At 36.0% G+C, this 18,820-nt stretch overlaps 1 protein-coding gene across 12 annotated transcripts in view; it reads right to left on the reverse strand.

Annotated features, from left to right (window-relative positions):
• The window catches only part of DOP1A (DOP1 leucine zipper like protein A), a 60,893-nt gene that overhangs the window by 22,406 nt on the left and 19,667 nt on the right, over positions 1-18,820 (reverse strand). For 7 of the 12 annotated variants that reach the window (XM_039726331.1, XM_039726306.1, XM_039726283.1 and 4 more), the window contains 10 exons: positions 17,036-17,145; positions 14,957-15,065; positions 12,472-12,592; positions 11,667-11,786; positions 9,906-10,020; positions 9,456-9,485; positions 8,821-9,054; positions 5,790-6,414; positions 2,600-2,874; positions 1,829-1,981 (listed from right to left, as the gene is read on the reverse strand). In XM_039726331.1, coding sequence (XP_039582265.1) covers positions 1,829-1,981; positions 2,600-2,874; positions 5,790-6,414; positions 8,821-9,054; positions 9,456-9,485; positions 9,906-10,020; positions 11,667-11,786; positions 12,472-12,592; positions 14,957-15,065; positions 17,036-17,145 — 1,892 coding nt within the window. Of the gene's footprint in view, positions 1-1,828; positions 1,982-2,599; positions 2,875-5,789; positions 6,415-8,820; positions 9,055-9,455; positions 9,486-9,905; positions 10,021-10,399; positions 11,787-12,471; positions 12,593-14,956; positions 15,066-17,035; positions 17,146-18,820 lie in introns of those variants that run through there. The other 5 variants (XM_039726359.1, XM_039726315.1, XM_039726369.1 and 2 more) reach the window with 3 other exon arrangements.

Genomic DNA, 18,820 nt, shown 5'->3' on the forward strand with positions numbered 1-18,820 from the left:
AGAGCAATTTAGTACCATGAAAGGATTCCCTCCTATCTTGATCCTGCCTGGTTTTAGAGTTTATTCTGTCTCTTTCTAGCCAACTTATTTTCATTCCATTACTGCCATACTAGAAAGAAACAGAATAATTTTCTAGCTAGATACATAGATGAGCTCTTCACTAACATGAAAAATTTAACTCTGGAACAAACTGGACAAATAGGACATGCTTACTGCCAAAAGGATTCATAATGACTGATACAGTCAAAGTAATAATAGCCAGAATATCATAGAATATCCAGAGTTGGGAGGGACCCACAAGGATCACTGAAGTCCAACTGAGGATATTTAATGGTAAAAATGGTGTAAAGTAACAATTGTTCTGTTTCTCTCTTTACTGAGGCTGATCCAGGCAGAGTTATTCCAGCAAGGCTGTAAACAACAGTAAATGTCATGGTATGACTTGAACACATGTATAAAAACAGCTTCACCCAAAAGACAAGGAAGCTAGTAAGCATTAGTAAGAATGAACAAAGCACAGCAATCAGGACAATTACATCAAATAATCAAAATTACTTCAAATACTATAAGGCCTTAAACTAAATTACTAGATGATAAGCAAAACAAGAGAACAAAGATTTTAACTTGTTTGATGTTAGAATATATGATTATAGGACATGGTATATTTACCTTTAACCAAAGTTAGACAAAACTAAAAACTGTTAAAACCACTAACAATCTGGCGTACTTCCAGACTTAGTTTATATCATACAACTTAAGAAGCTTGGCAACAGCTGCTTATCTATGCAATATCTGCCACAATAATGAAAACTTGAGGTAAAAGCTATGAAAATTATGAAAAAGACAAACAGTTCATGTTAAACAGACTAAAAATAGAACAACCTCTCCACACCGAAAACAAAAACCAAAAGAGACAGCAGCATTCTAGAAAGTAAAACAAACATCACTTGTATTTAGAAAAATATGTTTCTCACAGGAAAATCATCCACAAAACTGCTGCAAAAGGCTTACAGTTACACAAAACAATACACTGACAGTTACTGAATAGAGTTAAATACCAATTCCCAAACATACAGAGGTGTCTCCATGTAAACCCTTGCAATCCATGCTGTGAAGATGTAAGAAATCACTATTTTCTCCAGAAGGTAGGCAGAAATGAGCAAGTTCTACATCCACAGTCACAGCAGTTTACAGACCACCCTAGGTGACACTAAAAATCATCACAAATTTCAACAATACAGCAAGCTGTGAATTGCACTGATTGACAGTGGCTCACATCCCCTCTTGTTGACCTGGTAAATCTGGTAGAATGGCAAAAAGGTAAGCACTCCTAAAGTCATACAACCACGAGTTGCTAGAATGTGTAAGTAATTCCCTACTATTCATATTGTTAGACCTGTGAAAATTATACCTGAAATTTAAAGCACTACCTAGGTCTCATTCTCAAGCTGAATGTCAAATTGACAACCTCTATGTGAAACAAATTTCTAGGTGAGGGGAAAAAAAAAAAAAGTAAAGTACCTGTCATGACAAGAACTCCTACTAACAACAGCAAAAAACTAAGCACATGCTTTAAGAATGGGAAGCATCACACGACTTTGATAAGAGAGAACATCTCCTGCATAAGTCTGTTGCTGAATGGTGAAAAATCTCTTGTCTAGAATGAAACTAGAGACTCATCACAGACCTAAAACAACATTTGAAACAACGCAAGGCAACATTTCCTTCAATATTGAATTTATTCATACCCTACTCTAAGGGGTCTTTTATCTCAATATATTTCTGTATATACTTTACTCATCTTAAAGTAAATTCATGAACAACTTGCCTTGTCTTTGTGAGTCAGCTGCTGACTAATAACATCTTCACAAATGCTGGAAGACGGGACGAGGTTGTGCAGCTGGTAGAAGAGCTCCACACTCTTCTGATGATGCTGAGGAGTTCCATCACCCAGCTGGTCCCAAAGAGTTAAAGCTATATGCTTTGTACGTGAAAAGGAAAGTTGCAAGAAACAAGTGAATGACTATCATGCCTTGTTCTGCTCTATGCAACAATGGGAGATATCACATCTGATGACACCCTATGACCAAGAGGCAATCTGCAAAATAGTTCCTTTTATATGAACAGAAGGAAATGTTCAAAACACTGCAATAACTTACTACATAAAAAACTCCTGTTAAGGAATCAGAACAGAAATAAATTTTCATTGAAATATAATTAGCTACATAATATACCCTGCTGCTGATTATCTTTTGCAAAAGATTTCTTACATGAATTACATAAATGCAAAAATTGTTTACATAGTCCTACGTTATGTACATCTCAGTTTGATACCTTTGCTGATTAATGCTGCTATTCAATCAGGTTTTGTTTATATATTTAAAATACTCAATTAAACATGGAATTTCACACAAGTGGTCAGTAAGAGAATTGCAGGAAGAAAACTTTCTGTGTATTTCGTTTAGATTCTAACACAGGGTACAAAATATTCAGCAAGAAAATTTGGTTTAGCATATCAAGGATGGTAAAGGGACCAAGACTTATTCTTCACCAGACAGAAAAAGTCTAAAGAAAACAGCAATAGGATATAGACTCTAACCTTGAAGAAGTCTGTCTTTTCAGCCATGTATCTCAGATTGCCTTGAGTAAGAGGAGGTCTGATGACAACAGCCACTCTTCCCTGGTTAGGACTAAGAGGCTGAGCAGTTTCCACACTGTTCAGGTTTTCTCCAGTGACAAGGGCAACAGATTGAGTCAATCCAACCAAGTCCATCACAAGGGAAATAGTAACACCCTGAACACTGAAATTGCTTGCCTGCTTGCAAGCATTCATTAAAGTCTGTAGCCACAGTGGAGGCTGTACTTGTTCACAGTCTGAAACAAAAATAATAGATTATGCATTTATTTAACAATCTAAATATTATGGAATTTTCTTCTTGTATTCCATAATTACATGTGCAATTGTCCCTTCACATTTTAACCTGTCCATTTAGGAAAATGTATGCGAGAGGAAGATACTTCCTGATGTATCGTAAAAATAATCCAATAAAGAATGCAATATTGTATCACTTCAAACATTTAGTAATCAAAAATGAATAGAAAAATTTTAACAAGGGAAAAAAAAAATTTTATGAAATGCATTCAGATGATTCCCTGCTTCAGAAAAAACCTGGATTTTAGTAGTTAGCACATCCTTTCATTCACTTTTCTTCTTCACAAAATTCTTCACCAGCAATCAGGAACCTGCAAAGGTTAACTTTCTTAACACCCTAGATAGTAGTCAGGAATAATTCTGTAATATGTTTCATAGAGCTTAGGATAATATAATATATTATATACATGTAGACTAATTTTAAATTGACAAAAATAGGTTTGCCTGGAAACATTCACAGAAGTGAATGTTTCACAGAAGTCTGTGAAAATTAATGGTTTGGTGCAGAGGTATGATCCCTTAGACCATGCTTTGTTTCCACTGTAGGTGGCTGCTTCCCCCTTTTTACCTCCTCCCACTTTATCAAGCCATACTCTGGGTTCATACTGGAAGTGTCTTTCTCCAAAGTTCACAGTCAATTCTCACAGTGAATATTGCATCCTTTTATTTTAGAGATAACAAACTAACTTCTCTTAAAACTTCAAGAGGACTCTATTGATCATGTCCCTAAAAAGGCAAATACATCTAGAACCAGACACAAGTGAAGAAGTGTTATTTAATAGGCACAAATACAGCACCCTTTTAAAATCAAGAGAAGAATGATGCAATTTCTAATTTATATCCACAGCTCCACTGGAGTCTAAATATACCTAACAATTCCATATTGTGTTCTAGAGTGTACAGATATAACCATTGTTGTCAGCTTCACTCAGTTCCCTTTATAATTTCTTCAGTTAAAGATAGCTGAGAAATTAGGCATACAGCAGAATTAAAGGACAAGTATATTAAATACCAGATTAACTTGTCTCCTTCAGATAGAAAGACTGACCAGTGATTAAGAGCTGTTGGGTGATATCATTAATGCAACCTTTCAAAAACACGTTCCAAATTTAGGAAGCCTTTAACAAACACAGCCTCTTCTGCAGTACAAAAGCCTCATATCAATAGATAGGGTAGTGTGAGAATTATGGAAACTACCTTCTTCCATTCTCTGTTCCAGTGCAATTCTCTGTTATGGAAGTAGTCCCAGCACTATTCCTATCTGCCCTGACATTCTACACAAGAGATGTTTACATTTGAAACAAAATCCTTCCTGTTGGTTTTACCGACCTACAACTGATGCTTATTCCCCAAAGTTACACTGTTCAATAGACTGAAAATGATAACTAATAAATAGGAATGTTCAGATGATGAACAAGAAACACAAATCCAAGACATTTACCAAAAGTGAAAGGGATTCCTAGAAGCACTGTCCTCATACAAAGCAAACCCTACCCAAGCTCTACAGGCTCTCTGTTCTACAGTGCACAAGTAATAAGGAAGTGCTACGTGCACCAAAAAGTAATAAGCAAACAGCTGACATTTTAGTCTTTGGACACAACACTCATTTGTAGGCTGTTGGGGAGAAATAAATAAATAATCATCTAGCATTTTCAAGGTCATGCTATAAAAGCATAAATATTCTGAGATAGGTATTTTATAAAAGGTATCAGATCTTTGGCATTGTCATGCTCATAACTAATAAATAGCTATAACCAAACTGCCTTCAACTGACACATATTTTATATGTCTGGATGTTACAAAGCCAAATATATGCTCTGCTCCTGGCTATAATGAAGACATAAACAATACATCTTAAAGACCACAGAAACAGAAGCAGTCATGTTAAATTAGCATGCTTGCTTCCAAAACCAAAAAGCTACTCATCTCCAAGCACTGCTCACCACTTAGCCTTGATCTGAAAATTGTAAATAAGACCAAAAAGCTGCAACTAGGAAGTTTCCTAGATAAAAATAAAACCAGAGATGACTGTGACAGTAGACAAAATTTAGTGCTACTATTTCTTGCATGTTCCAAACATATCCACCATGAAAACATTCTCAGAAGCAACTCTCAGACTGCAGATCAGAGGTGGATCCAAAATTGAAACTCTAAATTGAAGACTTTACTTGAAACTTTACAAACAATTATTTTTGTTCATCCCAAAATGTCACAATTTACAGTAATCCATAACAGTGTTTTAACCATGTAAGTATCTGAATAGTTTCACCTATCTGAGAATACATCCATATCTCACCAAAACTCAGCATTTTCATTTTGTTTCTTAATGCAATTATAGAAGAATTTTTTACAAGAACTGTGCCTTTCAGAGGAGCAAAGTAGAATACATTAAATTTCTTAGCTGGTATGATTTTTATTGGTCAGTAGCTTACAATTTCCATTCATTGTCAAAGTGATCAATGTGCACATCAAACCAACATTGACAAAAAGAAGCTAAAAACATATTTGATGTGAGCTCTGGCTATTGCAGTATGACAAAGAAGTCATTGTGGATCTATACAGTAAAGAGGAAGACTCAGCAATAGAGATTCTACTCTAAGGCTTTGGTTTGCATAATTTACATTTTTCACCCCAATATTAATTACTGTCAAATTTCATGCCAGCAATATTTTTAAAAATCTATGAGAAAATAATTTAATTTCCAATCATAAACCAGTTGACACAGAAGAAAACTTAGATTTCTGAGAGGAACAGCAAACAGTAACACATACAGAACATGATACTATTACTTAAAATTTTCTGGCAGAAAAATAAAAATTATTACTTTAAAAACAAAGAACAAATGAGTGTAACTTACCCACTTCAGGCTTCCCAGGATGTAACTCTGAAGTGCGGTTTCCTTCAGCAATGTAAACGGGAAAGCTCGAACATTCAAGGTAGAGCTGACAAGCAGCAATAAAGGCAGGAAGGTATTCTTTTGGTGTTTTCTTCTTGTTTGTTTTCCTCACCTTAGCATCATCTTGTGATTCTCTTTCCCATTTTGTGCTCTGTCCTTGCGCTCTAGTGGGGTCTACCGGAAGCTCTGCCGCTAAGGGCTGAGACAAGGAATTATTCTGAATGATATACAGGTTGATAAATCTGGTTAAAAACTGTTGGACATATTCCAAACAGCACTGCATTGCAGTCTTTTGGACTGTCTTCCCACTACGAGTTGCTGTCCCCTGTGTCATTACGGAAGGAGGCTGTACAATGGTCTCCTCAGAGCCCACGGTTGATGCTGTCTCAGTCTCTGAGGATGTGCTACCAACAATAGGGATGCCAGGTGCACTGTGACCTTCATTCAGTGCTCTGTCAATGTCATCAGTTGTATCTGCCTGGTATTGTACAAACTCAGTGAATCCACTTTCTGATGATCGACTGCTTGGAGGATTTTCACCATCTTCAAACACATCATTAGGATTTTCAAGTGACACTGATGGCACCTGAGCAATATAAAAGTTTAATGGCTGTTCAAAATAGGTTATTTTGGTCTTATCAAAACAATATTTATTAGTGTCATCATTTGAAAGCAACAATTTTATTCCAGAATTTTAAATATATTCATACAAATACATTTTATGCAGAAATGATATTTGGTGTTTCTGTAAGCCTGCCAGACTAAGCTAACATTAAAAAAATCTTTATGAAGAAAATTATTTTTAAAATATTTTTAAACATTTTCTTCATATCATAACTATGTCTACTTTATGAAAGAATGCTGAAATATATAGGCATAGGTATTATTTGTACAGCATCATAAGCCGTCAAATACAAAGTTATAATTACAAAAAATATAAACTTTTAATTTAAAAACTACTAATAATTTGCAGCTACAAAGAAAATGAATCATCACCTCAAAATGAGCAAGACAGTCTGCTGCAACAACAACAGTTCTTCATGACTTATATGTCTTAATTCCTTATAATTCAGAATATGCATAAATAGATGAATGGCTTTTACTCAGAAAGCATCCACAGTGGCTTTTTGCACTTTTTCCTACTGTAGAGGGCTTTTTGCCCTCTACAGTAGGAACTGGTAGCATAGTGTCTCTTTCCTAGTGAGAATGTGAGGTAGGGAAACAACTGAAATAGAAATGCATCAGTCAGTGGCCCTAAATGCAGGTGCACATTTACTTCCAATCCTGCATTTTACCAGTGATGGCAGATGTTTACCGAGACCTAACGGACCCAGAAGTTGTTTTGACTCTAATCACTACCTGTGTTAAATACATAACTTGATCCTTACGTAATAATATGAAAAACTTTTTCATTAATAAATAAAAACAATGACATTACTATTTACAGTGAATAATGTCTTGCTTTACCAGAGATGGAATAAGAATGGAAATATGCGATATTACCACAGAAAACAGTGACAGTTATATAGTAGAAAGCTTGAAGAGACATAAATGATGACCCCATTTTACAAAATACAATCTAAAAGTGATTAGAAGCATGGCAAATCATTCCACTGTCTCTTAAGAGAAACTATGGCCATATATGAGAGAGTTGTAATTGGAAGCAGAAGGCCACTGAAGGTTCAAAGGGCAATATTCTTCAATTAAAACAGCTTTATTAAAAGGAAAAAAAAAGACAACCCAAAACCCCAAGAGAACAAAACAAGGCAGGTATCAATTAGTTAGAAAGAATGAATATAATATCCTGAATAAAGGATGCTGGAGTCCTAAGTGACAATGGGAATGTGAGCCAGCAGTGGACTCCTTTGGTGAAGCAGCCCAGCCACATCTAGGACCACATCAGCAGAACTAGTGTCACCAAATCAAGGGAGGTAACCAGTCCCCTCTGCTCAGCAGTCTTAGGTCCACAACCAGAATACTGCACTCATTAGTGCAAAACAAACTCTGATATACTGAGTATTCCCAAAGCAAAGTCACCACAGATGCTCCTGATGTAGACTAGATGCTCAGAGAGTTGGGTTTACTCAGTTTAAAAGAATGCTAAAAGTTGTGGAGGGGTGAAGATGGCTCTATTGCTCTCTGTGAGTTCCCACTAGGCAGTAGAAAAGAGAGATATGCTCAGAAATCCACAGTGAAAGAACACAAGACAACCAACACAAGCAGGAACAATGGAAATTCTGATTAAATAACAGTGCAAATAAACAAGCTGTACAGAGAAGTCATGGTAACTTCATCCTTGGAAATATTCAAAATTAAGACAAATATGATCCTGAGTGACATGACCTAGCTTTAAAGTAAAATCTAACTTTTAAATCAACCCTGCTTTTAGCAGTGCTCTGCAACTGTCACTTCCAACCTAATTTATTCTATGATGTTCCTTAGGTTTCTTCAGCTGGAAAACAAGGATTTCAGGGCATGTCACTTAACATACCTCAGAGAGCCATGGCTGCATAGAACAAAGTAGACCAAGTTAAAAGAGAAATAGCTGCTGGCTGGTTTAATCTATTTCTTTAATAAATTATAAGAACAGTGACAGTAAAATGTGATGGGTGTTAAACCAATGCACATAAATTGGGTGAGAGGAGAATTTACATATGCCTGATATGTAACCAAAATGGTGAATTCTTTTCAGTCCAGTAATTTTACTTCATGATACTCTTGAAGTGCTTTACAAATTTTAGCTGATTAGTTTTTTATTAGGCCCTGATTCTGAAGTGATTTATACAAATATAATATCTGGGTAAAAACCCCTAAGAATCAAGAAATTTTACCACAATTATGAATTATTTTGATTACCTAGGTTTAACATACATTTTGATATCTAAATCTAATCAAAGACTTGTAGGGTGTTCAACACAGGCTGTACAAAACCCAATTATTTTTTCCACATGAGAAGCAATTTTGCAAGACGCTGCAAAACCTAATCAGTTACCTTTTTATTTTCCCATTCTTTGATGGAGCTGCTCTGTCCAGTAGGAAGCTGCAGGATACCATCTGTACCAGCAGAGAGTAATGGAGGCTGAACCTTACTAAGGATCTTTGAGCAGAGCCTGAGAGAATCAGTAAGCTCAGACAAGTGCAAAGTATGAAGATGGCTTGTCAATGCAGAAATCATCCTGAGCAACAGCTGAGGCAAGTGTTCAGTCTGGATTTCAATGTAAGTCTCCTAGTAATAGGAGTAGTAAAGTAATAATAAAAACTTGTTAGTTGTCACACCAAATTCCATCCTGAAATTTATTTTCTATAACAGAGCTACCTAACATTTGCTTAACTGTGTTCTAAACATACAGAACATGGAAAAAGGAAAATTAATATCTTAATATCCAAGAATAGGAAATACATGCTTTACTAAAAAATTAACTTTAAAGTTGGGTAACAAACAAATAGAAATATATTTAGCTCTTTTTTCAAACTAGTACATGTTGTTCATTATACAACAAATACACTTAAAAACATCATAAGAAGGCTGAAGAATGCCACTATTACTTTATTAATCTTAAGATAAAAGTTTAAGAATGAAAGATAAACAAGTTAAGAGCTAAAGGAAGAACAGGCTGATTGCCATACCTGACACAGCACTCTCATACTTCTAGTAGGCTTTGAAATGAGAAAGCAAAGAATTGAGGAAAGACAGCTATAGAAAAAACAGTTCCAACAGTCTTTGCTACATTAAACAATGACAACAGAAAAAGAAGGTACATCTTATCATGACATTTAAAAGATCCTTAAAAGAAAGTTGCACATTTAAACTAGCATATCAAACTACAAAAGACTACACCTGCAATGAATACACAGAAAAGAAAATGAGGACAGACTAAAATTTTCAGGTATAAGCATCATAAAACACATTTCAGTTATGCTTGTCTATCAAGAATCATACAATGAACCAAAAACTTCTTTTAATGTCCATTTATGTCAATATATTTTGGAAAAGCAATTAATAAAGTATATATAGTATTTCTGCAGACCATAAATATACAGAATCCCAATGTTAGTAATGAATAAAGGAATTCTTACCAAAGAAACAATATCCAACAAAAAATCCACTAACAAGCAGAAATTTGTCAGAGGTAACTCAGATTGATCACTATCACCTCCAGGCCCAGTTTGAAGTCTGGCATGTAAAGTCCTCCTGCAAAATTCAAATGGAGTTTCACAATATTTTTCCTTCCCCTTACATTGACCATATTTCTGTAACTTGATGCAAAGCTGTATATTTTGGGTGATAATCATTATAAACCAATAAGCAATTTCTCATTTTACTGTTAAGTAGCTTACTTGGCCCCATTTTTCTTTCAGAAAAAGCAGTAACCACCCTTTTGGTGTAAAATAGGCTTCATTTGTAAAATGAGGAAATTCAAGCTAGAGAAAATTGAACTTGGAAGACAAAAACTTAGATAATACAGCAGCTCATGCAGAAACAAAAACAATTCTCCAGATTTCATTTATTTATGGTGCAATTTTGTAGCCATGTTGACAGTAACACTACTTATATGTAGTGAAATACTCACCTGCACGTTACCTGGCTGTAGATGACTATCCTTATGTTAGCAATTCAGCCCAACACACAAAAATCAAGTCACAGACATCTAGATCAACCTCTCACACTGAGCAGGACTGCTAAAAACACTAGATAAATTTGTCCACAGTTTTGTCTAGCAGAGTTCTGGAAATCTCACAAGAAAGTTCCACAGCCTTCCTGGCTTCCACTGTTCCACCTCTTCCACTGCTGCACATGTCCTTAGCAAAGCTTTTCTCAAAGTCCAACCTGACCACTTGAGTGAGCACTTGTTGCTGTCCTTTGTTTTCCATCAGCTGTTATAAAAAGTATAGCTGTATGAAATTTGCAAATGCCTTTCAGGAAATCATAAGGTGCCATTCAACTTCCCTCTTTGCCTACTCACCTACCTCAACCTTCAATGCAGTGTCCTACAACTGACCAGCTTAGCAGTTTCTCTACCAGAGTCTCTTCAGTTTCTCAACACTTCTCCTCAGGTGGCGTGTCCAAAGCTGGACACAATATTCCACGTCTGTCCTTAGAAACACTAAGTGAAAGGAAAAATAACTTCCTTTCACCTGCTGCCCGTGGTCCTCATAATGCAGCCCAAGACACACACATGGTTAGACCACTGTTGGCTCATAGACAAATTCATGTCCAAATATCTTAATATTTTATCAAGAAATTCCATAAGCAATGGAAAAAACAATTCTACTAATTTTATTTGACATCTTTACATCCTCTACCCCTTGCCACAGCAAAAACCCCTGCTCTTCTGTGGTCCCTTCATCCCCTTCCCTCCTGTTAATATTTTCAACTTTCCCTGATTTATGGTTTGCTATTTTCTCCTGTAGCCCTGCTTGTAATGCACAGAATCCCCACCCTTCTTTTTCTCTAAAAGAGCCGAACAAATGATGACACATCAAGTGTCTGGCAAATCTGTCAATTTTATCAAAAGCAATTTGTACAATGAGTAATCCTGTACTGACCAGACAGAACAAAAACTAGCTTAGAGGTCACTCTGGAGTCTCCCCTTGAGTAGAGGGGCTAATTCTGTCTCTTGATTTAACCCAGACACTGAGGTTGTGAGAACTCAGGTTGCTAAGACCCACAATCAAATCTGATGAAAATTGGTCAAAAGGTTGAAGTTATAGGGATGGGAGAAAAAAATACTTACAGGCTTAATGATCCCATGAGATTGACTTCTTTGAAGAAAAAGGTGTACAAAACAAAAATTAACTTCAACTTTACCCATACAGAGATTAAATATTATCACCTACCTACAACACTCTTCAAACCAACGAGCAATGTAATCCCACATATAATAAGGCTCAAAGGAATTGAAAAGAAGATTGGCAGTTTTAATCAGTTCTGCTGTTTTCTTGTTTTCTCTCAGTTTGCTGAAAGAAAATAAGAATATTTCATATTTTTATACTTATTTTTCAAGTTATATAACTACACATCACTGTGAGTTACCCACTGTCAAGTAACACTGACAAACGATCCTCCTCCCATCTCTACAAGTAGTTGCTGCTCAAGGGCTCAGGATATTGGCAGGCTGCTCATACCAATGTTTTTCACAGTTGCCAGGTTTCTCCTCTATCCTTTCTTTAATATTTGTCTTTTAACCACATTTTTAATATGTCTATTTTTACCATAATTGTTCCTATAGTTGTTTTCTCCCCTCTCCAGCTTTGAACACCCCTGTCCTCTCCACCTTTCAAAATACTAAATTCAAATCTTCAACTCTATATCCCACTCCCCAGCTCTCTGGTAGCAGTCTTCATTTTTCTACTACAAGAAAACTCAGTCCATTTTGGTTTTGAAGAACACAGATATAAAGAATATCACAATCAATCAAACAAGCATTTTTGTCATGGATAAAGAATAAAAATTATGCTAAATATTAAAAAATTAAAATAATCAAGCCAACCACTTCACACCTTTGCACTGAACACAAGCTGCAATCAATGTTAATAGATCCTGTATCATGCAGAAAACATGCCACAGTCCCACAGGCTCCAGTCATGGTTCCAGCAACAAAGATCTATTATTTAATAAAAATACATTGTACTCATTATTTACCTGCTCAGCTGTGTGTGATCTTTGTTGAAAGATGGCTCTGTCTGAAGCTCCAGTTCTGCTTTGCACTGTGTATACAACGTTCGAAACACTTCAATCAATACATCCTCAAGGATGGCAGGGCCTAGGGAGAAACAGCAGCAGTCACATTCTTGAATTATAGTATTGCCAACAGTCCACAGCTGAAAGCTATTGAAATCATTAGCTAGCTTTAGTCACTGAAACCACAACATTTCTTGTGGTTCAATCTCAAACTACCTGAATGTCAGAAGGTTTGGCTTGTTTGCATTCCAGAAACACTGAGACAACTGTAGAGCCTGGGAGTACACAAAGCACAAGCCCCATGTTCAATGTGTGTACAATGGCAGCTGGGTACAAACACACCAAGTTCAAAAGCTGTGCAGTCACAGCAGTACACATCATGTTCAAGCCAACACAACCTTTTTACTCAGCTCAGCTCATGTAAATTTTTACTAGCTCAGTAACATGTAAATGGACTTCACAGATTATTGATCAGAGGTGCCTTTCAGCCAAAACACTTTAAAATACTCACCCCTAAGCTACCTCATGCTGTTAGCATATGGACAATACACTCAAATATTTAAATGTAAATACAAGATAAAATATTTTAAGCATCATTCTTCCTTTTAATTTGAAGCAGGTTTTTTTTAGCTCAGGATATAGTCTGCAGGGTAATTTTTGGAAGCATTTTTGAAAGTGTGGAAATTGCAACCCAGAAAGCCAGCTGCAGCCTGGGCTGCATTGAAAAAGTGTGGCCAGCAGGCCAAGGGAGGTGATTCTGACCTTCTACTCTGCTCTTGTAAAACCCCACCTGGAGTACTGCATCCATGTCTCAACACAGAGACATGGACCTCCTGGAGTCCAGAGGAAGGCCACAAAGATAAAAAGTGGGCTGGAACATCTCTCCTATGAAGACAGGCTGAGATAATTGGGATTGCTCAGCTTGGAGAAAAGAAGGCTCTAGAGAGACCTCACTGCAGCCTTTCAGCACTTAGATGGGGCTTATGAAAAAAGAGGGAGAGATATTTTTTTATACAGCTAGATGGGAATAGGACAAAGGGGAACAGTTTTAGACTGAAAGAAGAGAGATTTAGATTGGATGCTAGGGAAAAACTTGTTATCCAGAGGGTAATAAGGCACTGGAACAGGGCGCCAGAGAAGCCATGGATACCCCATCCCTGGTAGTGTTCAAGGCCAGGAACTTGTTATCCAGAGAGTAATAAGGCACTGGAACAGGGTGCCAGAGAAGCCAGGAATACCTCATCCCCGGCAGTGTTCAAGGCCAGGTTAGATGGGGCTTTGAGCAACCAGGTCTAGTGAGAGGTTTCTCTGCCAGTGGCAGGGGTGTTGGAACTGGATGATGCGTAAGGTCCCTCTCAATACATTCTATGATTCTATAAATAGCTCCTCCTTTGGATTTGAGCTAAATCTCAATTTTGAAGAAATAACCCCCAAATTATTTTAAAGGAATTTAAAAAGTAATCCTCCTTGAGATATAATTTACTTTTTAATGTTTTTCCTAGTCTCACTGAGCTGCCTTCAGTAAGAGTATGCTCACGGTGTTAAGCAAAAATTATTTTAGATTATTCTATCTAATTTTGCTGAAAGAATCCTCAAAGCTTTGCTACTTCATGAAATCTTAACATATACATTGCCTCTGAACATTTAGACTGATCCATAGAAATCATAAATTACAAGGAAGATGGCAAATTTCTGACAGATTTTTTTTCCTTGTAGTTCTTCTACAAGGAAGTCCTAACCAATTATTTTCTTTAATTATTTTATTTTTATGGTTTTATTATCCCACCCTTAAATCTGATAATGGATTAAAATAAAAAATTAATTTTTTCAGTCACCTTCAAAACTGTATTTCAAAATAAAGGCAAGATATCCAAGTCTTAAATGTAAATACTTTTTGTCTCATAGTCGTCCAGCCCTCATCTGCTGAACAGGGCATTTAAACACTTCAAATAGGGGAAGGGAAAATTGAAAAGAAACACCAAAAAGAAATCCCAACAAACCACCCACAAAACCAAAAAAAAAAATATTTGCTTCCTCTGCATAAGTTCTGAAAAAAAACTGTTTTATTTTTAGTGTCTATCCTCTCTGTGTGTATATTAAAGAAAGAACAGGTTATTCCCAAAAGCAACAGCTGAGATTTTTAATAGTAAAAGTCGTTATTTGATGAAAGAAATTAAAAAGATTTCTTCCAACACACAGTTAGTTCTCTCTATAACTTTGACTTACTGTTTCCTGTGTAGAAAGTAGAAGAAATGGCATTTAGTAAAGGGTAAATCTGATGAATGCATTAAATTAAATACAAAACACAGCTACAGTTTGGAAGATCTAAGAAATCTGGGTAACCTGCTAAGTACTAAGGATATAACTTATTCAATTTGATAAAAAAGAGAAAAAATTTCAAAGCAGAATCACATGAAACTAATTTAAAAGAGTAAATGAAAATTACCTAGTTCAGGCTTATCCAGCAAACTGATAAGAATTCGAAAAGGCTTCAAGTCTTGCATTAATGTGCTTTCTTCCCCCTGTCCATTAACTTGCAATATTCCAACCATTGCCTACAAAGAGCAAAAACATATCAGGAAAATAAAAAGAAAGCTAGAAAGCAATAAAGGCTGCACATAAAGGGAAAATTCTCAGTAGCTGAGGCCACTATTTCATCTCACTACAGCTCAGTCTCTCATGACTAAGTTCTCTCAACTTTGTATTTGAGAACATTTCTGTGGAACAGAACTTAGTAGCTTGTATGTATTTAAAATCAAAATAGACTATTATAAGCAGCTAACTCAATATTTCTTAAGAATAAAAGCCTGAGCTTTAATGAACAAATTATTTGAGAAGATAAAGTAGGTAGATATTAAGGGCTTAATAAAACGCCATCTGTCCTATGATATACTCACGTGGATGAAAACTTTCCTGACTAAATAGCAATGACAACTTTGAAATAAATGGGAAGGCTGAGTTTCTATACCAAAGCAGGTTAGGGAATGAGCTGCAGAATTAAAAAAAGCCCCATGAGACGACCACAGATTTTGCTTAGTTTTCTGCCTGGTTGACTTGACTGTCTGAGCTAGTTTGTTTCTTTTACAGTTTCAAAATAAAAGGACAAAGAAGAAAAAAAAATAGAGAGATAAGAAAGAGCCATGAAAACCAGTTTGGCCTTGCTATCTGTTACAAACCAAGTATTATCAGCAAGTATCTTAAAAGAAAAATCTTCTGTGCTTTCATATCTTTAGAAGGCCAGAATTTGCAGTACATTGTATCTGTGAATAAGATACGAGTTGACTGGATAAAAAAAAAAACCAAAAAACACAAAGACTGCTGGAGAACAAGGCAGAAAAGAGCAATGCTTTTAAAGTCTTTCAAGAGACAGCAAAAGGTTTTAGAAACTATATGTCATTTGTATTATGTATAGGCAAGGCACTGAATCTAATGTCCATACTCGTTTCAGACAGAAAAGCTTTATTGACACTGATTAAGTTTGAAAGATGGACAGTCTTTTTAGACCTTAATTATTAACCATGTCTAAATGTTTCTGAAAGCTCACTACAGTTTTTTTTATATAAGGTACAGGTGAAACTGTAGCTCATTCAGGCCCCTCCTTTACATTTGAATAATTTCTGAATCATCTGCTAAGGAAGGCAGAAGGGTGATAAGAGAAGGGTGAGAGAGTGCCAATGAGGTCCTTGCTGCTGGATTACTGGAATTCTGAGGTCTTCTCCTCATCAGTAGAACAGCAGATCACAACTTTCAGATAAAACTGAAGGTCTGTGCTGGGTGTCAGCTTTGAACTGGAATGAGCTGAATATTCTTGTGTCAGCTACTACTGTTAGAATTGCCACTCTCATTTCCATGCATAGCATCACAGCTCTGACTCAGAAAAATCCCGACCTTAAAGAGGAAATGTCTTCCTGACTTCAAGATCAGACTCGCAGAAGTTTAAAAGACATCTGTATTCCAATTACTGCAAGAAAAGCAGCACAGTTCTTAGAACCAGTGATCTCAGCTCACATAGGAAGACTTTAAGGGTAAACTAGTTTAACTGCCAATTTTGTCAACTATTCCTGGCTGCCAACAGAGAGCAGAAGATGCTCCCTTTTCCTTGCAGGGAGAAAGACCCTTTTAACACAGACTTTGAGTGCCATCTGATAATTTTTTTTCTGATTCCCAAGACACAGAGGAGTTTCCCATATCTACAGAAGACAATTCTCCAATTCAGTTTCGTTAAAGAACAGGCTCCAGTGTGTTGGGTTCATAATCAAGTAACACCCATGTATGCTTCTTTCATTGTGAAAAAGGAGAGAGAGAAATCTAATATTTGTTCTGTTCATTCTGCTACTTTAGAGGTCTTCATTCTTCATTTTGAGAATGTTTTGGAAGAACAGGATACAAATATCACAAAAAGACAAGATTACATCGTCACATTGCATAGGCAAGTCAAAAGATAAAGTTACAGCAACTTTGATCAGGATCTGTTTATAAAAATATATGTCCCAATAAAACTGTATAAATAAAACTGTATAGCTACCTGGACTAACATCTCCTTAGAGAAGGTGTTGAAATAGTAAGTAGCATGCTCCTCAGGATTGCTGTGCCTTGTACTTCTGGGTCCTACAAGGGCACCATTGTTATCAAAACCTTCAAGGAAACAAAAGACAAAGCAGATAAATATTTGCAGTTTAACAGAATACATTCCCAATTTCTTTAAACTAGAAATCCACACACTAGCACTGATAACTTACCAATATGAAGTCCAAGTCATGTTGGCAAGAAAAAGATGATTTTATAGAGTTTAATAAGGGAAACTAAGTTATATTTTTCACACAAGCAGTTTGCACACAAAAAAATTACTTTTATGCAATATTATCAACCAATTACTTCTCGTACAATTGAAAAATGTTCACAAATGCTGCAAAATTCACAATCCTTAAAGAAAGACACAAGCTGTCACATAAAAATATTATAATGAGAGCACAAAATTCAGTGTTTTAAGTATATAGAGATGATCATCAAAACACAGTGACATGTTCAAAAGAATATCAGTCAGACTACAAAAAATAATTTTTTTAGTTCAAAATTACACTAATGAGATGGACCTGTGTATTGTAAGTTTCTTTTCTTCTCCCAGTAGGTTCTTTAATTGCACAAAAAATAGGCATAAGGAAGAAAAAAAAAATCAAATGGTTGACAATGGTTAAGATAAGCTGATTTAAGGAGATGAATGTGATTTCTATTCATAGAGAATGTTAATAGGTCACCTCTAGATGTAAAACAACAGGAAGGAATAGTAAACACCAGAATTAAATAATGCCATACAGAACAACAGAATTCAGACAGTCTTCCAACATAACTGATCTCCATCTGCAATGTCTTATATTAGGAATAAAACATCATGACAATAGAAAAGCAGCACAACATCCAAAGGAAAAAAAAAGAAAAAAAATCCTATATTGTCAGAAAGTTTGTCCAAATATATAGCAAACAGATGAAGTAGCTGTTCATAACACAGGACATGGAAGTCACTGTAAAAGTATTCTCTGAAGCTGTATGACTTTCAGTGCAGACTATGTTCATGAAATAGCTGTAAAAGAAGGTTCCACAAATAAAAAGGTAACATGATATTTTAAATACACAAAATATCTTCTAATAGCAAAAGACATATCTAATCCATCGAGTTTAGATGAAACATGAGTGCAGTGTTTAATCAGAAACTATTTCTTCCCCAAATTTCAAAATGCAGGTATGGATCATGACATTGCATTTCACTGTCTTTCTTTGAAAGATGAATCCTTTGCAAGTCAGTGTCTTGAAGAATGATTAACCAAAGAAGCCAGGATTTTCTCATATTTAACTTCTAAACTCCTGCAGCTCCTACAGCAACACAACCAACCCCCCCATGCAGAACACTGTTGCTAACTTCTTCCCTCCTCGTAATTTCAGCTCTCTCTCAGGGCCCTTTGCTACTCATGTCCTTTCTCCCCAGCCACCCACAGGTTACCTGCCTCTGACATCTTAACTATCAGCTGGAAAACGTTCTGGGTAGCCCAAGAAGCACATATGTGCTTGCTGGTGAGCTGGGAAGTCAAACAAAGAAGGTAACAGCAGACTGCAAAACATATCAGATAGAGAAACCACTTTGTGTCTCTCCATTCAGTCTCCAATTCCTGGGACACACTTAGGAACTTCCATGACTTTGACTTCTTTCAAAATGGGTTTAAAGAGTAACTGATCAGATTCATGTGACCAGAGGCTTCACTTCCTTAAAATAAAAAGGCTGAATAAGAGTATTTTTTTTCTAAAATTTTCTAATTTC

Source organism: Passer montanus, unplaced genomic scaffold (assembly GCF_014805655.1).
Source record: "Passer montanus isolate IOZ18808 unplaced genomic scaffold, ASM1480565v1 scaffold11, whole genome shotgun sequence".
NCBI lineage: Eukaryota > Metazoa > Chordata > Aves > Passeriformes > Passeridae > Passer > Passer montanus.